Source organism: Barbus barbus (assembly GCF_936440315.1).
Source record: "Barbus barbus genome assembly, chromosome: 17".
Taxonomy (NCBI): Eukaryota; Metazoa; Chordata; class Actinopteri; order Cypriniformes; family Cyprinidae; genus Barbus; species Barbus barbus.
In genome coordinates, this window is record NC_136745.1 from 4,113,840 (window position 1) to 4,140,301 (window position 26,462).

The 26,462-nt window shown below is 39.3% G+C and overlaps 1 protein-coding gene across 1 annotated transcript; it reads left to right on the plus strand.

The window, feature by feature from the left end:
* LOC306883560 (mastermind-like protein 1) lies at nucleotides 1-26,010 on the plus strand. Its single transcript, XM_079438899.1, has 5 exons — nucleotides 1-1,281; nucleotides 12,843-14,210; nucleotides 19,497-19,679; nucleotides 20,994-21,189; nucleotides 22,810-26,010. Exons 1-5 carry the CDS (start codon nucleotides 949-951, stop codon nucleotides 23,838-23,840), a joined length of 3,111 nt encoding a protein of 1,036 aa, XP_079295025.1. The 5' UTR covers nucleotides 1-948; the 3' UTR covers nucleotides 23,841-26,010.
* The last annotated feature ends 452 nt before the right edge of the window (nucleotides 26,011-26,462 follow it).

Genomic DNA, 26,462 nt, shown 5'->3' on the forward strand with positions numbered 1-26,462 from the left:
AGTTACAAGATGGCGACCAACAACTGCCTGAACACTGGAAAACAATAGAGATAGCGCAGGAGTCGGAGTTTGCGTCTTTACCGTTCGCCTTTTTCTTTTTCATGTCGAGTCGAACCGGGGGACAGTAGTTGGATGTGTGTACTTTAAGACTTTTGAAGCAGATTGGGAAGAAAGTGAGTTTCTAATGCTTTGTTTGAGGGCTAGTTAGCAGGCAGGCTAAGCTACATCCGTGTCTGTAATGTAACTGAGGATCAGCTGTTAGCCGCACTGCTACTTTATAAGTTACTTTTACTAGTAAATCTCTCTCCGAGGTGCTGTTTTTGGGCTGAATGGGTGTAATCTATGCGCTCTTTCCCATCACTTTCTAACCTTTCGTCCATAGGTTTTATTTCAAGTACGTCTTTTGTCAACTTCAACTGTGAGGCGAAAAATCTGCGTTTATTTTTAATCTGTTGCTAAAAAGTTTCGCGACGAGAGAGAAACTCTATTTAAGGACGTGTCGCTTATCATATAAACGGGAGGTAAATATTTACGAGTTTTCAAAAAGAGATTGCTTAAGTTTCTATTCCTCTTAAACTTTTCTCTAAATTATAAACATGTCCAAACTAATGTAAGTGTTAAGATGCAAGAGTTATTATTGTTACGCGTTCATTCATAAAGTCGTAGTTTTGACTTCAGTCTGGTTTGTGTCGGGACTCCCGGCTTGAATACAGTTATATTAGGAAGATTAGTTACAATTATATTTTCTGAATATAAGCGCACAAATCTGAGCCATTTCTTTTGTTGTACAAGGAGGCAGATAGTGATACAAATGGAGGCAGTTGAGTGTGTTTTGTAAAGAGACACACACACACACACACACACACACACCCACACAGGCTCTGAAACAGCACGATCAATCCTGAGACTCTGGAGACTCGAGTGAGTTTATAAACACGGTTCTTCTGGATGATGGCGGATTTCGTGGTGCCGCGGCACAGCGCGGTGATGGAGCGGCTGCGGCGGCGCATCGAGCTCTTCCGGCGGCATCACACCGGCTGTGAGAACCGCTATGACAGCACGGCCATGGAGCGGATGGAGATGGACAGACAGCAGACGTACGCGCTGCATCAGCGCTGCTTGCAGACCAAGCCCAAGCGCCCAAACAAGCACCGGCAGCCGGCGGCGGCGAGCGCGGACCCTGCGGGGCAGAGAGGCACGGGCGGGGGAACCGGCGCGGAGCTGGCGGACGGAGCGAGCGGGACAGCCGGGGAGCAGAGCAGAAACAGCACGCTGATCGCGGTGAGTCTATGGGGAACGAGTCACTATGCCTCTGTAGATCTGATGAGGTTTAAACCTCGCGTGTGTTGATTTACTAGCTTACTACTCCAGGAGGACTGAAGGATTAAGAAGTGTCTTGCAAGTTACTTGGGATCTCCGGTTACACTTTATTTTAAGGTGTCCTTGTTACTGTGTAATTATACATTTAAGTACTGGGTAATGCTAATTAACTACATGTACTTACTATATGGTTACTGTTTGGCTTCGAGCTACTTGCATGTAATTATACATTTATTGTTTTTAGAATAGCAAGTATGCTACATGTAGCAAGGACACCTTAAAATAAAGTGTTACCGGATCTCATAAATGACAATAGGGAAGTAGACAGTTGTCTAGAAACCTAGGTGCTTGAATGCACGTGCTGATCTCGGAGCATCGGTGAGTTTGAGGTGCTTCGGTGTGTGTGTGTGTGTGTGTGTGTTACAGCATCAGCATCAGCAGCGCTGAGGTCATGTGACTGTGACAGGAGCACGAGTCTAGCACGTGTCTCACGAGCTCGGTGCTGTTCGCTGTGTGCCACAGATGTTTTGAGAGGGGAGATCAATGAATGATCACCTCATGGCCGTGTTTGTTTTTAGAGCGCTTTCCAAAACCCCAAGACTAATTGAAGCTTTCAAAGCGTCCCTGCTTCTAGAAAGCAGCCCTGAAGGACTTCAAGTCATGTGTGGATGTTGTTGCAATAGAACCAAGAAATGGAGCACAAAATACTTTTCTTAGGTTTGAAAAATGGATGGTGCAACTTTGTGGTTGTGAAGTGATCTGCAGCATCTGAAAGCAAAGGACTCTTGCTCTAATATTTTCTAATGCAGTGACACTCTGTAACCAAGTGTCATCTAAGTCCAATACTTTAAGGACGCTGAAAAACTGGCCACCCTTCCACTTTAAATTAGATTAGTATTTTTAGCCCTGCTTGTGTCTTTAAAAAAAGGACTTCCTTTACATGTTGTTTTCCTTGTGAAGGTATTGCAACCATGCTGATTGAAACTGTGGCATAGAGAGCAGTGTATAATGTTGAAACCATGGCTGGTTTTACAGAGACAGCCAGGCTCCTGAAACTGATAGCATGTAATGCTTATTGTAGTTTGTGGACATTAGGGCATGATAAACACTGCACAGAGAAGTCATGAGTGGAGATTTACATGTTCCACAGCTGATTAAACTCACAATGCACTGCTAGAAACCAGCAAACTGAACAGATAAGGGCAGCCGCCTTTATGAATGAATCACTGTAGCATCTATAACATCTGAAATAGGGATGCAATGATACCATTTTTTCAGAACCGATCCGATACCAAAAATTCTGAGTATCTGCCGATACCGATCCAATCCGATACCAGCGCAGTTATTTTTATTTTTTTAATAGATGTAGAATTTCTATACTTCTCTGTGTTGACCTGATTGTCACTCTTTTGTGTGTTAAACACAATCTACTACATATAGATGACTTCATTATGCAGAAAATGACCGTATCAGAGCCGATACCGATCCTGAGTATAGTACTAATCTGAAAACAGGTTTATTCTCTTCTGAAGAGGTGTGGGCAGTATAGTCGCCTGAGAACTGACAGATCAATGTTGAAACCAGTGTCCTTTCCTCTAACGCAACAGGAACTGCCATGCATGCGGATGGGCAGTCTACAGTTTGGGGTTTCAGGGGTGTTGCATTTTGGTGCATTTCTAACGTCAGCTGTCCTGTTGCTGTCTTTCTTTTGCACTGTGGAGCTTCTGTCACTATAACAAATTTAATTGGAAGTATAGTTTAACGTACTGTGGTCATGTTGATAGTGTAACATTAAATGTTTGTTTTTTGTGCATTGTAAGAATGTCTTCAAACTGTCAAAACTTCACCATGAAGTCAAAATTGACAGTGGACCCTTTTCATCATAGTTTGGTAAACTTCTATAGCGGTGAACGGAAACGACAGCAGGTATAAATTTTGTGTTCACCCCCATTTTTTCCTATTGCACTGCCCGCGTCGCATCTTTGTCAACACAATGTTAGGGACATCGCCATCTTTGATACTGTCGCTGTGTTTACCTCAAGGCGAATGAGTTCAGCTGTTCATTCATACAGATATGTATTCAGACATCTGTACGAACAAACTAAAGGCTATGTATGCAACTTCAGCCTGCTGAATTAAGAAAACATTTGAAGACCGCTTTAAGCAAACCCTGTGGTCAATCCCAAACAGTGACTGTGAGTGCAGCAAGGACATTTGTAGATGCCTTTTAATTGTTGCCACTTTATTTTATTACTTTGTGAAGTATTTCATGAAAAATAATTTAAATAAAATATTGAAAGATTAATGGCAGAAGTTATGGTTATTATTTGTTAGGTTAGCTAAGATTACTGTTAAGGATAATTGACCAAAATAAGCAATTACTTTGACCGATTAATATATTGTTTTACATTGAATCCATTTATTGTTCCAGCCCTAGTTTGATAACTCAGTTATACTTGTTTTGGTAAAACTTTCTGTAATTTAGTAAAGGTAATGAAACACAAGGAGTACTGTTAGAAATGTGAATTACATTTTTAGATAATGAAAATATAAAATATTTTGCTAGAGGTCGAACTGTGGAAATGCGTCATCACAGTCTGTAAAAAGGATCCATTTTAAATATTTTTTTTAAATCGAATGTTGCATTGTTTATCTTTTGTGTGCACATAATCATGTGCCTTAATCTTTGACATGCCCCTCCCTCTTGATATGATACATGGACAATAAATTTGCCAAATGAGTTTTAATCCAGCAATTAGCACAGCAGCACTTTCTAAAATCCACTTAAACCCCGTCCTAATTGATTTTATTTGCGGTTACTTCACAGATAGAAGTCACAGAAGGAAAGCCAATTGCAGTTTCAATTTTGTGTTGTTTGAAAAATCATTCAAGTTGATCAGTTATATATTCATAATGAAGTGTCATTAAAGCACATTGCAACATCTAGACTAGTCAATGTTCAGCTGATGAACATTTCATGTAATATTTATTAAAATTAGAGGATTTTTGCTAAATAAATAGTCTAGGACGTGTATTAAGTTCATATTTTAATATGAACAACTATTATTAACATCTATAAAATTATGCTTTTTCTTATTAATGTCACGCTGATGCGGTGTGATTTTCATAGTAAATCAAATTAAATCATTAAAAATTACAGACAGCTCGCATCGACTAACCTGCAAAATCCCGGAAGTGGCGCATTTCACGGACGAGAATCCATAAAACACAATATTAGACTATTTTCCAAGGCTGCATGATATATTAAACCCATTTAAAAATCATAATTAAGCATAATTGTGAATTCACAAACGCTATGATTTAATGAAATAATGATATGCGATGCAGTTCACACAGTACATGCGCTTTAATTATTTCCATATTCATGTAATTACAGCGGCTGTAGCATTTCTGTCATAAAGAAATGGACAAATATTAAAGATTAAGTGTACGTTTGAATTAAATGGTGCCTGGTCAATATTAAACAGTAATGTGTAAAAATAATCATCTGGCCGTCGGCGCCCCTGCAGGCCTTTGTTGTAATGCGTAATCTATATTAGCTCTATTATTAGCTCTATTGTTTATAATACATGTATTTGAACAGTTTTGTTCAATAAAACCATATGATTTCTTGCTTTTGATACTTTATTTGAACTAATTATTATTGCATCATTGCTATTATATATATATTAAGCTATTCACTTAAATCCATTTTTATTACCACACAATTTGTTTTTATAATTATAGGGCCCTATGAAATCAGTTTTATTTCCAAATTCAGTCTTTTAAATTTTATTAATCAAAAAGCCTAATTAATTGAGTTTTACAGTTTTATCTTTACCAAAATCTGTTTTCCATTATATTCTGGATTCCGTTTTAATTGTTCCATTAAATTTTAATAATAAAAAGCAAATCCAATTAATTAATTTTATATAAAAAAAAAAGTGTTTTTTCAGAAATACTGCACATTTACATTTTTCACCCAAATAAATTCTGGTAAATACTTCTTTAAAGTGTTTTCTGATTATAATTGTATTATTATTAGACTAGAACGTGTGGAAATGTTGTTATTCTCACTATAATACTGAACTGATTTCTGTGATTATGAGATGGACACTTGCTTCTTGAACTCTGTTGCACTTCACTTTTGCTTTAAAAAAGGATTTCATAGAAATTTAGATTTAATTTGGTTCAATAAAATATTTTTAAGTAAAATTGTTGATTTTTTATTTTTTTTTTGGCGGGAAATAGTCGTTTAGATTAATCGATTAATAAAAATAAAAATAGTCGTTAGTGGCACCGTCTATCAATCTCAGCATGGGTTAATTTTGTCGCTAAACGTTTGCCTCGCTAAGGTTAAATTATGCTAAGTCTTTCTTTGGCCTTCGCTCTGGAAGTGATCTGTTGATTCTGCTAAACTTTAAAACTGAAACTAAACTATATAAAAACTAAATAAAAATTAAAAACTAATCTAACACAAATATTAATGAAACTAATAAAAACTAAACTGAATTTTATAGCAAATTTGAAAACAATATTAAAATAAATTAAAAGATTCTAAACTATAATAACCTTGGTTGTCATTTTAAAAATATCTATTTTTTGAAGATTAATGAGTCTTAAGGGTTTGGAACATTATTAGTGTGAGTAAATGAGTTTTTTTCTTCATTTTATTATTATTATTGGGTGAAGCATCTCTAGAGACCCAGCACTCTCTGCTCTGACACCTCACTCAACACTTAATCAAACAGACAGAGAAGTGGTTCTGTGCATCAGTTGTTGATTGGATGTTAAATTGTGGGCGTTACACTCAAAAGGAGACAAATGAACTTTGCAGGGGTGGGTTTAAGAGAACTAAATCCAGCCTACATCACCATAGAGAAGTCTGACATTTAACTGGAAGAAACCAGTAGACTAAACATCGAGGTCAAATGGGGAAAAAATCAAATAAACCTGCTTGCGTGAATGGTTCACACAATACGTTCTACAGTGTGCATGTAGCTAAGAAGGCTCATTTTCATTTCATGCTGACTTTAACATAGTTATAATGCAAATAGTTTTTACTTGCAAGGAGCACTCCAACACGTTTAGCCTGCATTTTGATTTTTAAGATATTAAGAGGATGCACTTTTAAATAAAATAATGCAGGGCTATTTCAAATAAATACATTTAAATTGTTAAACACTTTGTTCATGTTGACTACACCGTAAGGGCAGTATTGCTGGATTATGTTTTAGTCTCAGCAGGACAGTTGTGTTAGAATATGTGCAAGGGTTATCTGTTCAAGTAGGTTATGTTTTGTGTTTGGAGCAGTCAGACTAGTTTGGAGGTTGTAGTTTGAAAAAGTCTTGAGTTTGGCTGTAGTTTTGGGATGGTCATGCCCGTGTGATGATGCACAGCGTTTTAGGATGACTCAGGTCTGCTCACATTCACCCCTCCCCCTGCTCGCCCACACCACTGACTCATTTTGTTCCCTGTGGCCCCTGGACAGCTGAATGTCTCTGTGTGCTTTCACACTTATATGCATCTACAGTACACAAGTCTCAGGAAATGTCCCACTCTTAGTGTGTCTTAGTGTTTTTTAGGTCACTAAGTCTTAAAAGAATTGTTCACCCAAAACAACTACTCGCCCTCAAACGTTACAATCATATGACTTAACATGACTTTTTCCTTCGATGGTACACGAGACACACATTCCATATAATAAGAAAAACTTTTATATTGCATGAATTGCAATGGATGAAAGAAAATCATATGACTTTGTAACAGTGTGAGGCGTAAATAATGTTTATGTTTTGGGTCAGCTACCAGTTTAAGTGCAGATCATATGATGTTGGTGTAGCTTTCTGATGAGCTGTTGGTTTTAGTTAGCATTTGCTATAAGAGTGAGTCTTGAACACGAAGCTTTGTGCTGAACTGTAGTGCATGTAGTTGTTTTTCCCTTCCTCGCAGTATGACTCAACATAACTCTTTGTTCTTGTTCAGCACTTGGTCTGCAGCTGGCCTTTCACCAGGGCTCAGGGCACAAATGCCATTGCCGCTGCAAAAAAAAAAACTGTGTGGGTAAAAATTGCCACCCTTCATGATATCCAGAATGTTTTCATTGTATTTTTGTCAATTTTTTTTTTTTTTTAGCATTTATATTCTATTTTACAATATAAACAAATTAGTGCTGTCAATCGATTTAAAAATATTAACTAATCACACTTTTTTTCTGAGATTATTTTCTGAGGTTTTTAAATATATTTTATGCGACATTACATTAATTTGAAGATTGAATGTGAAATTATTGCAGAAACAACATATTTTTAATATTTGTTTAATAACTTTATGACTAAAGGGGAGTATCACTGATACCAATCCTACGTATCTAGTAAATACATTTTTTCCCTCATATTTAACCATTGACTACAGCCGTTCAGCATTACAGTATAATTGAGAGCTATCAATTTTAACATGTATTAGACTTCAAAAAATAACTTCTAATTTAAGTGAACTTAAATCAGTCTTCACATAATTTATACATTTATTCAAATAATGTCATGTACCTGTGCCCTTCAGCAAGTAGGAGATGGACAAAAACTGAATAGTGTTATCAAACTACATTCTAAATTAAATGTAGATGAATTCTTATAGCTACAAAAGTTTTTTTTCTCTTTTTCCCTCCCTTTTTTTGTTCTTTGATTGAACAGACATCACAGCAGCTGGGTTATTAGGTGTTTTTGCTGCTATTACTTTAAGCTGCCACTGGTGAACGTGACGCTGATCTGACATGCATGCTCATCGCTTCATTTGTGCTTTAATATGAAATAATACAGTGCGCGCCAGCTTATGTGTGTGCAATTGAAAAGCTCACTCTATGAGCACAGTGTAATGGTTGACTGGACAGGAAGATTTAGTTTTTACTGACGTCTCATCTGACTGCAGTTCACTGATGTTCTACTGAAGCTCCTCGTCTACTGTACCGTTTCTGCGCTCGTTTGATTCACGCCTTGCGCTGAGGCGAAGTGCACGTCTGAAAAGTCTCCCATTTGATGTGGTCATAAAGCCATTCTGCGTCTGAATAAATGCAATTCTTGTCAAGAAATGAGGCCGAAGCAGCAGTTGTGAGTGGGGAGGCCAACCGTAGCCCCACCCTTCGTTAACTGCGTTAAATATTTTTAACCCCGTTAAACTGCAAAAATTGATCGTCTGCATTGTGCTAATTTTGACAGCACTAATTTAAAGCTGCAGTCCGTAAATTTGACCTCTTTGTCGCCATCTCTGTTTGAAAACCTGGAATTGCAGCTCTGTGGAATTATTTTCTGTTCGTAGGATGTGCTCCGGCACGGCGCCAGTGCGGATGAATCTAATGTTTTGAGGTGAATGTGTAGCTGTTAGTCACCACACCGGTGTGGATACTGCACTCAGCAATCACAGATTCTAGCCTACGTCTGGGAATATATGACCCAAATAAGAATTTTCACCGTATATTGCCATCTAAACTTGTAACAAGTCTGCCATTTTTGTTCTGACCAACGGAGGAAAAAAGAATTGCAATAAATCGCGCTACCAATGGTGAGTAAATCTAACGATCGGTTAGCTCATATCACATCTAACCGTGCATATTATTATTCTCAAATTATTCATGTTAACAACATCAGCATTGCCTGAAAATGAGTATAGTGTGTATTAGCGTGTAGAGTCTAATTGTCATACCATTCGAATTTCATATAAATTATTTTAACCCAAAAAGCAAACTATGCTCCCTTCGAACTGGTTGTCTTTAAAATACAAATCCGGTGTAATCCCAGGCTATCTGTAATGAGAAGCACTGGAATATAATTTAATTTCATTCACGTGTTTCATAAACGCACAATCCTTTCTGGATTACAATCCACCATCAAAATGATACATTTAATTATTCTAGCTGCTGTGAGAAAAGGCTATAAACGATGCTTCACCTGCGGATCCTCACATGCGATAGCCTACTAGCCGGGACAACTTATTTCTTTACAGACATGACGTAATGATGCAGTGCCATGCTCGAATTTCCCACGAAAGGCTCGAAACCTACCCGTACCACTCAAATTAGAAAACATTATTACTTAGTACTTGCTCAAATATTGATTTTGGGTCATTTTTAACCCAAAAAGTTACAAACTGCAACTTTAAACAAAAAAGTTATTTTAATTGTAATAATACTTCACAGTATTACTGTTTTAACTGTATTTTTGATCAAATAAACGCAGCCTTGGTTAGCATAAGAGACTTTTTTCAAAACCCTTAAACAAATCTTACCGACCCCAAACCTGCATCATTTGCTACGTTTGTATTTGATGTTGATAAAACTTTATAATTTACCGCCATATTATGAATTCAGATTGATAATTTAATCGATTTATTTGGTTGTCATGGACTAACTGTTTTTGTTTTTTATGCCATTTTTAAAGTACAAACAATGCCCTAAAATATTTTACGGGTAAGTATTGGTTTCTGATCCTGCTACCCACTGATTAAACCTAGAGATAATGCATATTATCCAGCAGCTCATTTGTAAATTAAACATGTAATCCATAATTGTATATAAAAGTAAATTAAGTTTAAAAAAAACAAACAAAATGTAATTGTGGCTTGCTCATTTGCTAACACGATGCTGGGGTTTTGCAGGCAGTTACCGGGTATTGCTGTGCAGTTTCTGTTGTATTCTGCATGGTTACTAGGACACTACTAGGTGGTTACTTGCAAGCTAAAATTAAAAGAAGCTCACCCCCATGTCTCTGATGTTCTGGTCTGTAGATATTGCTTGTCAAGGCCATTTAATGAAGTAACAGGACATCTTAAAAAGCTGCACTGTTTGAGGTTTCATTCATGTGGGTCGTCGGGATGCACCGAATGTTTGGCAACTGAAATTGTTAGGCCGAAAATAGCAAAAAAGCTCTTTCGGTGTTCAGCCGAATAAGTGAAAAGACCGAATAAATTGTAGAAGAAGAGGAATGGGTGGTTGTTGCTGGTTACTGTATAATGATTGAAATCACGAAATGGCTTTAAACGATTGGTAAATAAACGGCAAAACATGTTTTCTAAAACATGCACGAATCGCCTGTATTCAAACAGCGCTGCGCGAGCTCGTGGTGCAGTCCGCTTGTTAGCCAGGGTTCAAAGTCCAAAGCGCAAGGAAAATCTACAGTGTTACTTGTCAGTTGCTCTAACATTTTCATGATTTATTATTTTTTTTTAAAGGCATGTGACAATGCGATGCATGCAGCAACAAAACAATTACAAATAATAATACATCGGTGGGGAAACGAACACAAAAAAACACATTCGGCCTTCGGTCTTCAGCCCAGTGTTTCATTTTGTTCGGCTTCGTTTTTGGCCAAGAATTTTCATTTCCTTGGTGTATACCACAGTTACATACTGAAGTTTAGTGCTTGGGTTAGTACTGCTTTGTCTTGGCAAAAAGCACTAATAAATGAACAGCTGGTTTGAATTGCACGTACAAATTTTTTGGCTGCTCTCAACCATTAAAGGACTAATTACTAGCTTCAGTAAAGGATGTTAAACACTTGTTGGACTTTGCCCCTCGTTTGTGAAGTAACTGTAACCACAAAACTGTGTAGTGACCCGAGTCTTTGCTCTAATATTGATCGCTGCACTCAAACGGCACGCACTACCCTTGGGCCAAAACCGCTGCTCCCTGCTTGTGACGTCGGGGGTCGTCCATTGTAGCAGGCAGAGCTTCAAAGGCGAGCTGAGCATGGGCAGGAATTTGGCACACTCCCGCACCCCTCCGCGGTCCATGCACTGACTCTTTTGTTGTGGGATACACGTTCATAGACATGGTAATTAGACTCATGTGGCTCAAGCCGGCTGTGGAGGTGCTTTCGAGCGGGGGAGGCACGAAGATGGAGGGAAAGTAAGAGTGCAAGAGATTAAGAGACATACGTCAGTTAAAAAAAACTTTTGGGTAGCATGTTTGAAAGAAAGGAAGTTTTCATGGGTGTGCCGCCCAAGTGAGGTCGTCTTGGAAAAGTGACTCTAGCTGATACAGACAGACCAGTTTTTCAGGTTCAGAAAGTCTGCAGTGTGCTTCTGCTGCTGCGGTTGGGAGGGGGAGTTCACTTCAGACGGGCTGCATGCCTTCACTCACAGCCAGACCGTAGGTCGGCACACAGCGGCTCAAGTCTGTTCAGATGGGTCAAAAACTGCACATCCTTTTGTTTTCAAACCTCATTTTGTTCCTATTAAATGCCACACACTTTGAAATAAATATTTTGGCTTCCCATCATGCAACAGCCCTCCAAATCTTGGTTATTTGACAAAAGGAGAGTTTCAGTTCCTGTGACATGGTATTTTTTTTTGCACACAGTAGCCATGAATTTGTGGTTAATACTATAGTATTAAATGGGGTGGCGCAAGTAAAGAATCACATTGAAATGTATTAAAGTGTCATAAATGACCCATTTGGTCATTCAAACCTAAAATTTGAAAGACTCAAGAAATGGGCGTGTGAAGTGGGAGTGTATAGGGAACGAGGAGAGGACAAAACAACCAATAAAACACAGAAATACACCACACTCATTATACAGGGTAATGAATACTAAAATGTGAGTGGAGAAAAAAAAGAGTTGGGACACTTTGCTGTATTTTTAAAAATTTTGCCCTATGATAAACTTCAGAGCGTTTTCACATGAAGAAAATCCAATAGGTTTTGATAAACCATTCTCAAGAAATATCATCGCATGAGCGTTTAAATATTGGTCTGTATGAAAAATAAGGAAGACCTGTAAAGCAGGAAGAATAAAGGCATGTTTACTTTTCTCTTCATTCTTCTTTACATTTTCGGTTTACTGCATTGTCTTCTGTTTATACAGTAACACAGTTCCTTCTCATGAATAATGTGTAGAAATGCTCAGAAACTGATGACAAAGACGCATACTCTTTAGCCAGTCACAACTCAAGAGTAGACCCATTTACTATAACTTTTCTGGGAATTTACAGTTACTAAATAATGTGTGTATTAACAACCGCGTGCAGTGCATAAGCTGATCTTAAGTCATACAGCACACCATATGCAGGCCTAAATGTTTGTGATGGGAGAGTAGTGGCCCTTCAGTTTTAAGAGCATGATTCATTCCTAAAAGTCTGCCTGTTAAAGTCAATTGTTGTAAAATGAGTTCTTTAATCATCATTAATCTAGAAAAACTGCATTCTTAGTCCACAATGTTTGTCCTTTTTGTAACGCACAGTACACATCTTTTAACAACCTGATGTTGATTTATTTAATAGGGTATGCAGTTCAAAAAGTATGTCCAGGATTTCTGAGTTTCTTGACCTAATTCTCATAATGTACATATGAGTCATGAATAATAAACCAGTCAACAGCATATCAACATCATTGCTTAGTACTAGATGTTGATTAAAATTCATGCACGTTATCAAGTTTACAGGGCGCGTTCTACAACTTTGTAATAAATATGAAGTAAAAACCTAAATTAACTGCTTATTAAATGTTAATTTGTTGTATTTTCTATGTGCAGTTACAGGAGACTGTCAAGAGGAAGTTGGAGAATGCTGGTTCACCTCTAGGCCGTGACCAGGTCAATGGTTTCACCGATGGCTACCCACCCAATAAAAAAGCCTGTGTTGAGGATGCATTGGGGGGTCTTAATGGTGTCTCGAATGGCACAGTGCCTCCTCTCTCACCTATGGACTCCAAACATAACGTGAGTACCAACGCCATGATGGCCAATGGGAACCACAGAGCGATCGGTTCAGAGCACAACGGGTCCGGTCTAACCGATAGCGGTGCATCGCGTGGCTCAGAGTCCGATTTCCGCTTGAAAGAAATGAAGCAGGAGCCGGTGGACGATATCTTGCCCTGCATACTGCCTGGTGGAGGTGGGAATGGAAACAACAGCCTCTTCCCTGACCTCAACCTCAATGATCAGGACTGGAGTGAGATCATGGAGGAGTTCAACCGCTCCGTACCTTACGAGGACATCCAGGAGCTCTTCAGTGACAGTTTTGGAGATCGCAAGGACCCCGAGCTCCCGTCCGCCGGTGCAGCTCAGAGCTTGATGCCACCAGATCTGGCCAGTGTGAAGACTGAATTTTCCCCCGCAACGGCTTCCTCCGCCTTCGAGCAGGACTCTTGCAACGGTTCACCTCAGGTGAGACCCACCTCATCTGGGCCTCCGCTTCACAACAACTCCCCCGCAACAGCTCCGGCCACATCGCCGGCCCTGCCTGTGCAGCAGCAGCCCACCAGACCACTCCCAAATCACCTGCTGCCCGCCCCACCCAAAGACCTGTCCCCCGCGCAGCAACTGCAGCAGTTAGCGGCACGCGAGCAGCAGAGGGCGATATTGCATCAGCAGCATGTGGTTCAGAAGCCCCCACAACATAAACCACAGCAACAGCAAGTGACGAAATTCCACCAGCAGCCCAACCACTCAACATCTTGGCCCCAAAATGCTCCCACCCAAAGTCAAATGGGCGGAACCTTTGGCCTTGAGAAGTCCACCAGCCCTTCTTTGTATCCGCAAGACTTCCCCAACCCCAAGACCCTGCTCATGCCCAACAAGGGTTCTCCCAAAGCAGGTGCTCCAGCTGGCTACATGCAGCCCGGTGGACACGCCAACATGTTAAATCACCCAGCCGCACCCACAGGGCCCCTCAGCCACCCACCCAACCCAGGAGCCCAGGCTGCCATGCTGAACTACAGTAACACTAAACCCCTGTCCCATTATGAGGCTGGAGTGCCTGGTGCGCCCAGGGGCCCTCCGGCCACACAGAACCAGAACAAACAGAACCAGGCCATCCTGAACCTGATGCGACATCAACAGATGCCGAAGCAGAGGCCCACCAGCATGAACTTCAGACCAGCGCACCACCAGCATGCTCCGGTAAGACCACCTTCTCACTGTAGTCATCACATCTGTTGCTCATAGTGTTGGTACCAGTCGGTACTGAAATTTTAAAAACGTCCATTTCCCCGCTAACATTTGAGCCGATTCTTAAACACTGCTGATTGGTCGTTGTGTTCACGTGCTCAACAGATATGATTGGCTACAGTGATCATTGCTTCACACACTTCACCCAGCGTGTGACCACAGTGGCCAATCAGCAGTGTTTAAGAATCGGCTCAAATGTTAGCGGGGAAATGGACGTTTTTAAAATGTCAGTACCGACTGGTACCAAAGTCAGTATTTTTGACAACACTAGTTGCTAACAAGGAGTTTAGTTCACCTATAATGGTCATTTACTCACCCTCATTTTTTCAAGACTTTGGTTAATCTTCAAAGCACAGATTTTATGTATGGGTGCTTAGATGCGCTTATTTAATAACTATTTTAGTTTAGACTTTTCACAGAAACACAATAATACAGCACATCACGTATGGACATTTAAGCTTTTGCATGTGTTATGAGCTGCAGCAAACCTTATTGGTTCTCATGCATCATGTTTGAGTGTCCGTTTAGCACATCTGATATGCTCTTTGCGTGTTTTTTTTTTTTAACTCCTTGATTCATATGGATTTGTTTTACATTGCCTTTATGACTGTTTTGGGTCTTAAGTTTAGGTTACCTGGGCCCGTAATCCTAAAGATTCTAAGAATCCTTTTAGAGAGCTCCTAATTTAGCTTAAACATTTCTAACTAGGAGTCTTAGCTTAAAAGTGATTCAGGACCAATCTGAGAGCAACTCTGAGCGAGGAAAAGACAAAAAATGTTATCTTATTGAGGAGACGGGGCTGAACCCGTTGCTAGTTATGACACAGTCTTTTGAAGACTTTGGTTGGTTGGTTGGTTGTCAAGAAGGAAATAAAAGAGTGCCTTTAAGAGTAGGGTATATTATAAGCCTTCACTTTGAAATTACAGGCGCAATTTTTCCTGTTTTACCGTACTCTCTCTCGCTCTCTCTCTCTCACACAGACACACAGATTATACAGTGGCATGCAAAAGTTTGGGAAACCCTTGCAGAATCTGTGAAAATGTGAATAATTTTAACAAAATAAGAGAGATTTTTTTTATTTAGTACTGTCCTGAGTAAGATATTTTCAATAAAAGATGTTTACATATAGTCCACAAGATAAACAAACAGCTGAAATTATTAAAATAACCACATTCAAAAGTTTGGGAACCCTTGGTTCTTAATACTGTGTGTGGTTACCTGGATGATCTACGTCTGTTTTTTTGTTTTGTGATGGTTGTTCATGAGTCCCTTGTTTGTTCTGAACCGTTAAACTGAGCACTGTTCTTCAGAAAAATCCTCCAGGTCCTGCAGAATCTTCAGTTTTCCAGCGTCTTTTGCATATTTTAACCCTTTCCAGCAGTAACTGTATGATTTTGAGATCCACCTTTTCACGCTGAGGATGATTGAGGGACTCAAACACAACAATTAAAAAAGGTTCAAACATTCACTGATGCTCCTGAAGGAAACACGATGCATTAAGAGCCGGGGGTGAAAACTTTTGAACAGAATGAAGATGTCCAAATTTTTCTTATTTTGTAGAAATATATATATATTTTTTTCCATTTAGTTCTGCCCTTCGGAAGCAACTTGCATGTTTCCTGGAAGACAAGTTAAATACAAATTACCTTGATCTTCAAATTCAAAAAGTTTTCACCCCCCCCCCAGTTGTTCCAGACATATAGGAATTTAATTAAAGACAAAACATGAAGTTCCAATGTTTTTTTTTTTTCTTCCTTTTTACATACCATGGAAGTTCAAAAGAGAAGAGACAATTATTCACTCAAATTCTGGAGGGAAATAGCACAAGACACTGAAAGATGAAATGTTCTAGTGCGCATGTGTCATGCTATCAAATGGGGTTTATGTGTGTTTATGTGTTTTACGGCTCATAAGAATGTTACTGTGACTGTGGTGGAGAAGTGTATTATGAGTGACTGGTTTTTGTGTTTTAGGTTTCACACTAAAGTGGCCTCAAAGCAGTTGGACACACAAAAATGTCTGAATGTCATTGCATTATGTAAATCAAAAGCGAGTGTCATCTTCAAACAGTGATGACGATCTTTCTGCATCACCACAGTGGAAATGATGTGCTCAAATTAGACTAAGGGGAAGAAATTATCAATGATGTTGTCAGTCTGCTGTCAGGGTAAAAAGGTTTTGTAAATGAAATTTTCTTTTTCATTTGCTAAGTGTGAAAATGTAAGTTTAAAAACGTGATTTACTCCATCTCAGAATTATCAAGATAGTTGTTCAGTGATGTGTTTGACAATCAAACAAACTGTTTTCTTCTCTCTTTATCTGTGACGTTTCCAAACTGAGTGTGATCAGCACCACTTTATAATAAGGGAATAGATCTAACAGCCACTTCAAGAGTAGTCAGAGACCTTAAAAAACCTTCTAGGAACCGAATAACTTACTCCTCATCCGCTAACCTTGAAGATATTCTTGGCAGCAGGGAGTGTTTCTTTCAAGCGTTTTTAACTCGAATATAACTACCTCAGCACACAACTATGCAATAAGGCATTTGGTAAGACATATCCATATAAATAAAAGTCAAAATGTAAAATCAAAATATGTACAGTGGAAAACAGAGAAAAAATAAATTGCAAATGGATCTTTAAAGATGCAAATAAAAGTTTGTATGTTTATGTTATTGTTGCGAGGAGGAGGGGGTTTTGATTAAATTGAGAGCACATGAGTTTTTAAATAATTATGTGCATGGATTAATACTTTATAATAAACACTGCAATATACCATAAAATAAGAATAATCAATATAATTTTGATTTTAATGGTGACTAACAGTCATGACTAAATCATAGCAACATTCACAGTCGGCAGCAAATTAATATAAAATTCATAAAATAAAACATTTATTATATTATCCAGCTGGAGGGTTTTTTTCTGTCGGCCCGTGTGTGTCTGGCAGTGGGCTTCATGCACCCCGGGGTTGAACAGTTTGTCTGGGTCAGGCAGCTGGTTGCTAAGGAGCAGAGAGCAGACAGCCATTCTCACACACACACACTGTGGTGGGGGATTGGATGGGCTGCCAGAGACGAGTCAACAGAGAAAAAGACAGACAGAGCCAGAGAAGGAGGGAGGGAGAGGAGAGGAGGGGAGGGGGCGACAAAGCAGTCTTTCATGCGTACTGGCCGTCGTCCTGCACTGAGTATTTTCGGCTCAGCCCCCATTTAATCGTTCTTTCTGTTTAAATTTAGCCCTTTAACCCATTTAGTTTTTACTATCTTGTGAGATATCAACTTTTACTTCCATGGTTCATCGACTATTGTTAACTCTCTTTAAAACCTCTGTCCGTATCTCACTGTTCAGATAACAGCGTTTAGTGTCGTCACTGACCTCGAAATACCTCTGCTCTGAGTGTGTGTGCAAGAGTGTGCCGGGTGTTTGTTGTGAAAGGGTGCCTGCCAGCGCTGGCATCTCTGATATATTTTTAAACCGTCTTCGCCTCTGTCTGTAGTCCAGAGGTTCTGAGGAAGCTCTTTGCCTCACGATCAGGTCCGATCAGAGAGGAGATGTGCTGTTCGGTGGCTTTGATGCTTGAATGTAAATGGGAGTTTCAAAGCCGTGAGATTTGAAGCATTCAGCTGGTGTGGATTGCATTAATTATACTGTAGGAGGGGGAAACGCACACAACCTGCCAAGAATGTGTCCTAGTTATACTAAACCACAAAATCAAAGAAAAAAGATATTCTACTAAACAGAAAATAAAGCCTAATTTTAGGTGTTTAGGTCCATTAGTATTTGCTACCTAAATTCTGATTCTTTCTGCAGTGCTTTCTATATATACATAAGAAATGTGTACAATTGGTATATGAATGTTATTATATATATATATTAAAATATTTATTTACTTAAGTAAATAAATATTCACATTTTTTGTATTTCAATTTTGAAAGTTTGGGATCAGTAAGGTTTTTAATTTTAATTTAATTTTTTTTTTTTTTTTTTTTTTTTTTTTTTTTTTTGTGTTATCTATAATGTTAAAGGCTGCAATTATTTGACCAAAATATACAGTAAAAACAGTAATATTGTGAAATATTTTCAGTGTATAATAACTGTTTTCTGTTTTAATATACTTTACAAATTTGATTTATTCCTGAGGTGGCTAAGCTGAATTTTCATCAGCCATTACAACAGTCTTCTCTTGCTAATCTGAGAAAGGACTCTCTTTAAGCACTGAAGACCCAAGGCTGCTACTCTCAGAGCTGGATCCACTCTGGTCTTGGATCAGACTTTGGGTTTTCAGATCCAATTGGACCTGTGAAGACCTAGTTTACGCTAGAGAATGGGATGTAGTCACTTGCTCCCCTGGTCACCTCCAAATATAGTTTAAGTGATTTGGACTTCAGTATGACATGAGCTTCCTGGCTCGCAGGTTAACACAAGTAACATTGAAGTGTCATTTGGTAGCTCCTCATCTGCTAACCTTGAAGATAATATTGGCAGCAGGGAGCATTTATCTTCTATAATGTTTGAATAAAACTTCCCACAGCACAGATTGGTTATTAGAACTACATTTAGTAAGGCATATTCATATAAATGAAAGTAGAAATCTAAGTAATTCATATACAGGTGGTTACAGAGGGAAAAAAAGAAACTGCAAGTTAAAGTGAATTAAATAAGGATGCATGGTCCTCTCATTCCCCACAGCTTATAAGAGGGGGGTCAGAAATCTATATTGGAGAAATGGGAAGAAGGTCAAAAACTTTTAGAAATAAGTTCTGTTGTAGGAACAAAATGTACTTATTATTTTAAATCTAGGCATGACCAAGCTTGTGTATACAAGGTGTCGTATTGGACTAGATTAACTCATGGACATTTATTGATTGGTGGAGAAGCACCAAAATGTCAATAGTGTGGGACTCACTTGACAGTTAAACATGTGCTTTTGGTCCGCCCAGTATTTAATGTCAAAAGACAAAGGTTATTATCAGGACAAACTCTTGAGAACTTGTTATATAAGATGGACCCAGAAAAACCTTTACAATTTCTAGTATTTTCTAGAGTTTAATGTACAAAAGTTTGTTTTATAATTGCTTTAATTTTTGTATTGTGTACTACTGTATTTATTTTTCTAATGTATAATCTTTGTTTGCCATAAAATAGCCTGTGAAGCTGATGTGGCAATAAGCTAAAATCAAGTCAAATCAGAAATATTGAGTTAATTTTTAGTGTTTAATGAGAGTCGTCTCTGCAGGATTCAGGGTCTTACCCCTCCAGCACTCATGTTCCCGGCCCGGGTAACACTATGACGCCGCAGCAGAGCAGCAACAGCATCCCGGGGAGCCACAGTAACGCGGCCTACATGAAGCAGCAGCAGCAGATGCAGCTGATCAATCAGCAGAAGCAGTTCCTCCAGAGACACATGATAGCCGAGCAGGTGCCGTTGCCAATATTCTTGTTATTTTTGCTTCTATAATATGCCAGCAATAGTCAGCAATGTTCAATTACATTTTTATTAATAATAACCATCCTCATAAGTCTTTAACCAAATAATACAGTTGTGCTTGCAAATATGGAATTCAGTTTTTATCAGCAGCTGGTGATTTATATTTTACTACTACTGGCTCATTTAAACCAAACTTGGAGCAAAAATGTGTGTCTCTCTGTATAGATCTATTTGGAGTAGACGAGTCACTTGCAGCTGTGTGCGCATAGTGGTGGCAGAACAACACTGGTGACAAGTGGAGGGAAATGGGTCAAATCCATGGAATAAGAGAAACAAATGATTTTTGTGCCTTTGGATGTCAGAATCAGAAGGCAAATCGTTTTTATAGAGTACTCGCATCAGAGAAGCCATTTGAAGCTAAACGCAGATGTTTAAACGGACAGACTATGGATGAAAACTGCTATTACTTTAAATGCATAAATTTGATTAATATAATATTACATAATATTCACACATAGGGGACGTTTTGTATTAGCCCTACAGTTACAGCACAACATATTATTTAAACCTATTACTAATAACATTTTACATAGCCTAACATTTTCTTTATTTTATCTCATGATTCTGCCTTTTTTTGTTGTTGTTTCTCGCAAATGCTAGTCAGGGATATAAACTCATGACTGAGCCGAGGGGAAAAGAGAGAATGACGAGTTGTTTTTGCTTATCATAATTGTGAGAGAATCTTGGAGTTGCAAGAATAAAATCAGAATTTTGAAATATAAACTCTCTTCTTTTATTCCATGGCTTCCATAGACTGCTACTTCAAACTGTCAATTTCTGCCACCAGATAGGCTCCGTCCACAAAGAATACGTCATCACTGTTTGCAAACACCGGATTGGTCTATAAGTTCCTGCTAAAGTTCATTCCATCCATCAATTCGGTTGTGGCTAGAAGGGAAACAGCTAAAACCGGAAGCTAACAATTAATTTTCTGCCTATTGTTTTATTAACGTCTACACCTACCCCTTACAATAATGCAAAAACGTTAATATTTTTTGTACAGTGTGACAAAAATTACACTATATTGATGTGCCCAGTAAACGAATCTGTATGCCATCTAGCCTTAACCCATCAATTCTCTGGGTTGTCCGGTTTTAAAAGTCCACCTCTTGGGGGCAGCAGCCTCACAAGAATGACAAAACCTTTGGCAAGAGTGTTGTTCCTCTCCTAAAAGTCTGTTAATATCATGGAAGACTTCTGTTGATCACAGTATTTGAAGTACTAACTGAAGTGTGTTGGACTCAGGAGAAGCAGCGGCAGCAGGAACAGCAGCTGCAGAGGCATCTGACCCGTCCACCGCCTCAGTACCAGGACCAACAGAACCCGCAGGCCCAGCAAAACCCATTCCAGCAGCAGCAGCAACAGGTCTCTCAGTTCGCCGGTGTGCCGCCCTGCCTGGCCCAGCAGCACTCCTCCGGCTTCAGCGAACACACCATCTCCGGTATTCACCTTTCTCTTCTTGATCATCACCTGGCCCCTTTAACTCCTGCTGTTTGTTACATCTACAGGCATTCTGTGGTGCATAATGCATCAGGACATGGGTGGATTCTATATATTAGAGTGGAATAAGAATAATTAAGTGGTTTGGTCTTGACCTGAGATTGGATCACATGAGTCAGATGTTAAACAGGTGTAAACCACACCTGTGTTTTTCTGATTATGAGAAAAGTTCAGCTTCCTGGCTCTGTAGGTCAATACAAGTAGGCTTTTGTTAGTAGTCCACAAACAAGCCCATCTGATTTGCAAGTGTGTTTATTGATAGACTGATTTGAATGGCAGGCACACAGTACGTTTAGTGTGTGGCGCCGTTACATACAGCAGCTATCGTTCATCTGTGAGTCTACCTTTAAAAGCTTAGTTCACCTAAAAATGGTCATTTATTCACCTTCATGTTGTTCCAAACCTAAGAGACTTTGTGTTTTGAAGAATAATCGATCCCACTTTGTGTCCTTACCCCCTGGATCAAATTGTTCCAATTACTCTTATATATATACTGTTGTTACAAAATGTAGTTATATAATTCCTGTTACACGAGTACTTAGGACATTGGTAACAACACTTTCACTTCACTGTTACACATTTGTACTTACACATACCATTTTGAGGGTTGTTACATGTGTGTAGCTACAGAAATATTACAGCTATAGATACTATGTACCAATGTGTACTTACACTGTGGTTACATACTATGTACACATCTAGTTACTATACAAGTACACAGGTATTGAATGTTTTTAATCAAATCAAAACAATCCAAAAAAATCATTAAGATGCCATGAACATAACCATAAATTTGACCTACACTCTATGTATGTGTTGATCATTGTTTAAATGTAAATAAAAGCTGAAGTTACATCTGTTCTTTATGTTTGGCAAACCTATCTCTTCACAAGACCGCTAGGTTCATGTATATTTTTCATGACGCCTCTATGAACTTTTTGGATCAAAGTTTTTTACTTGGACTTTCGGGTTTCATTAAAATTGTTAATTTGTGTTTCAAAGATTAAAAGTCTTATGGGTTTGGAACAAAATGAGGTTGAGTAAATGATGATAAGAGCAGTTTGTTTTCCCTGCAAAGTTAGATCTTGCAAGAGAAGCAAGCAGCCTGGTTTCAAAACAAGCCCACAGTAAGTGACTTGACTTATCAAAAATGTTGTGTACATGCTTGAGTGTAGAATGTTTCTGGTTTGGTTAAGGAGTATTGCTTAAAATATGCAATTTTCCAAATCCATTTTATTGGTCTCACTGTGATTTATTCAATTTAACAAACTCTATGACCTAGTAATTGCAAGCTTCTATTCATCTGCCTCCACTGCTGTGCGCCACACCCACATGTTAACATCCAATCATCAACTGATATATATATATATAGAACCAAGTCCCACCCCATAATCTTTTACACTCAGATGAACATTACAATATTGAAGAAAAGATCTGTGGCTTCTTTATTTCACTTTAATTTCACTGATCAACACTGTAAATATAAAAAAATAAATACATTTTTCTAAATGGCAATTTAGGCCATGTTCTAATTGTGATTGTGTGGCCTACTCTGTTTTAGGTGCATCTCAACCAATAGGAAATGTCAGCTCTCTGAGTGGCCCCACCCCTGGGACACAACGAATGTTCTCTCAGGCACAAGGCATGATGGGAATGGGAGTTGGCCAGAATACGGGCCCAAGCACTGGTCCCACTCCAGCTGCCAGTCAAGCAGACATGAACCTGCAACAAGTCCTCTACGGCAACATGCCCATGCATCCCTCCCACTCCAACCAGCAGAGACCGCCAGTGTCCTCCATGTCTGCCGCTTACCGCCAGAATGTTCTAGTGGCTCAGCAACAAGCTCACTTGAAAAACCAGCCCAATGCTGCTATGCTGAAACAACAACAACAACAACAACAGCAGCAGCAGCTGGCCCGTATGCCCAACAGCATGCCCAATGCCTTGGCTAATAACATGGTCTCTACTATGCCCAGCTCCATGCCAACCAGTATCCAAGGTGCCTTGCCCTCACAGGCCCAGTCATGGCAGCAGCAGCCCCAACAGCATCCAGGTCTCCAGCCCGGCTCTGCTAACGGAGGCATGCCAGCAGGTTTCCCCAACTCTGGCTTCCAGATGCAGTCAAGATTGTCCAAATTTCCCAACAACACCCCGTTTCCCCAGGGTGGCATGGGAAATAGTGCAGCTGGTAGAACCCTGGCAGGTATGAATCCTGGACAAATTATGCCTAACATGAACCAGCAACGGACCAATAACCCAGGCATGTCCCAACAGCTGCCTCCTCCTGGCCAGCAGACGGCCCAGCAGGGGCAGCCACAAGCGCCGTCTCAAACTCAGCAGGTTCTGCCTGACTTGGGACCTTTCAGCCAGCCACAGGCCGGACCCAACCGCTCCGCAGGACTTCAGTGCAGTCAGGCCTATCAGCTCAACAGGACAGCCAATCAGCAGCTTCAGTTTAGCTACAGCGCCCAATCAGGAAGCAGCTTGTCTGGGTTTTCTGCCGAGACCGACCTGGTGGACTCTCTGTTGAAGAATCCGACAACGCAAGAGTGGATGGATGATCTAGATGAGCTGTTGGCCAGTCACCAATGAGTGATGGCCACAGGCCAATACTAGTGCCTTTGGTAGAGGAGAAAATATATACATCCACATCACGTTTTCAGAGATGGTGTAACTGCCTAGATCACGGTCTGAACTGCTGTTTTCTCTGAGTATGTATATGGTGTATATAATAGAGGTCAAGTAGAGCACAGAGCTTGTGTCACAGAAGTATTCTCTGGACTGGAAATGTCAAAGAGGGAAATGCTCTACTACTGAACCTGTGGCTCAGTAAAACCACTGAATTTTCTTATGACGAGTATATACGGTTGTGTTTGCTGTAGGCACGAGGAAGTTCTGTTCAATGTCAGGAGTGTCTTGAGACACTTCCACAGGCCTTAAATTTGCACTCTTGAAGATGCACAACATGTGATTTACAGTAAAACGGTCTAAAGCAATAGTGAACCCAAAAATTAACATTCGAATCATTTATTAACCATGTTTGTGTAAATCCGTACGACTTTGCTTCATGATGAGGGATATCCAGTCTTGCTCCTGGAGGGCCACCTCCCAGCAGGATTTAGCCACACCTGAACTAGATAATCAATTCTACAGGATCACTAGAAAACAGAGATGGTCTTTTATAGGGAGATGCCGACCTGGAGTGCGTTACGCAAAAGCATCGTTAGCCAACTATGGTCGCAAGTTCCGTCATTACCAACATGGTTCAATGATTCAGTGATTTCCAAAACCATAGTTCAAACGAACGTTCGCCAACAGTGTCGCAAACTTGCGTGGTTGGAACTGCAGCTCTCGACCTGTGGTTAGAAGCATAGTTTCTTGTTAATAAGACACATGGGCTTAAATTAATATGCTCTCTTGGGCACAATAAGCAAGCTAACATGCAGTACAATCTATATATTCCATTCTATCTAAATATAAATGCATTTTAATCCATGTATTTTTGCGAGTTCTCAAGCGCCATTTTTGAAGAGAGTGCATATGCATAAATACCTAAGGTGCCATGTTCAATACAGCAGCATCTTAGAGCTCTCTAATCAGTTAAATAGCAGAAGTTATTTCTCCATCACATGCGTGTGACGTCATTAACAATGGCCTTATGTTGTTGAACTAATGTGGTTCAAATGACGGAGATGCGACCGTGTTTGGGAAACAGTCGTGACTAGCTAGTTCGTTTCCACAACAATGCATCGTACTATGGTGGTTAGTCAGCAAGTTGCATGGTTGTACAGGAAACGCCCTCCTGTACGGTTCTGCTGTTGGAGAATGAACGTTGGTGTAACAGTCAACGCGGATCACATGTGCCTTGATAACCAATCACATTATATCCTTGACGTCACTGAATTGCTTTCAGATGTGAATGAGAGTCAGTCACTGATTGTGGATACCATAGAAATGAATGGAAAAGTGTCAGAATTCTCTGCATTGTAAACTCCATAAAATGATTCCAGATTTCAAAGTGATTTTGTTTAATGGCAAACATGTTGATTCATATAGTAACTAGATGCTCATCACAAAAGCAGTGTATTCAGAGTACTGAAGCCTCTTCTCCATCCAGAAAACTGAGCCTGTGTTTATTAACATTCTTCATTTTCATCTTCCACTAAAGACGGCATGAGGGAATAAAGTGACAGTTTACCTAAACTAAACTTGTCGTCATTTAAGTTCCATATGGTTTGTTCATTGGTTAGTTTCTCATTGACTACATTTAGGAAGTAGATGCGTCGTGGTTTGTTTAATCGGGCCATGACCGCTTGAAGGAGTGTAGCTGAGACTAATAGTGAGGAGGATGAACTGATGAACTCTACAGTGAAAGTAGATTGCGTCATTAGACTTTCATGTTACACTACACTGTTGTGTTTTTTTTTTTTTTTCTGAAAAGCCCAGAGCTTCTGTGTTGGTGAGAGGGTTAATATTCCTGTTTGTTTTCTCCCTCTGGTGTCTGATGTTACATTGAGGGCAGGTCAGGTGCTGGTCCGAACCGCATCACCTGAACTCTCTCTGTCTTCATCCGAGATTCTGTGACAGGATTTCATGTATATTTATATATTATTTTGTATGTATGCAGTTTTTATTGTTCAGGAGAAGATAGATCTTATTTTTATATGTACATTGTTGCAAAATTTTGTAAGTATTTTATACTTTTTATTATTGTTCTCTGTAAAACAAGAGTATTGTGTAAATATAGTTCTCTAGAAACGGTCTTGTTTGTTGTTTATTTATTGTTTTATGCATGCCTTCAAAGGTTTGCGCATTAGCAACTTAGTTTTGATGTGTTATGAGGTTCAGAAAATACTCTTAATGCAGTACAAATGAACATGACACATTGCAATAAACATACCCCCAGATTAAAAAGCATCACAAAATAAGTAATGATCCATGAAAAATGTTTTTGTTTAAAAAAAATATATATATTTTTTTCAGAAATGATAAAATTAGTTCTTATACCAGATTTTCCATGAAATTAAGACAATTGACAATTTCTTTCAAAGGTAAATGGGGCCGTTTCTCGTTTACTTTTGTGAATGCATCATATAGGCCTACCCTCTAGCAATATGTGCTGACTCAAGCACTCACTAATAATGTCATTTGGTTTATAGCCATGTCCCGCCCACTCCAGTCATGCTAATATAAATCAGTGATTAAAAGAGCTGC

Bases quoted from the DNA above. Each gene is read 5' to 3' on its own strand.
- LOC306883560 (XM_079438899.1), top strand. From the start codon at position 949: ATGATGGCGGATTTCGTGGTGCCGCGGCACAGCGCGGTGATGGAGCGG. The intron at 14,211-19,496 runs GTAAGACCACCT...TCGTCTCTGCAG, and splicing joins CGCACCACCAGCATGCTCCG to GATTCAGGGTCTTACCCCTC. The intron at 19,680-20,993 runs GTGCCGTTGCCA...TGTTGGACTCAG, and splicing joins GACACATGATAGCCGAGCAG to GAGAAGCAGCGGCAGCAGGA.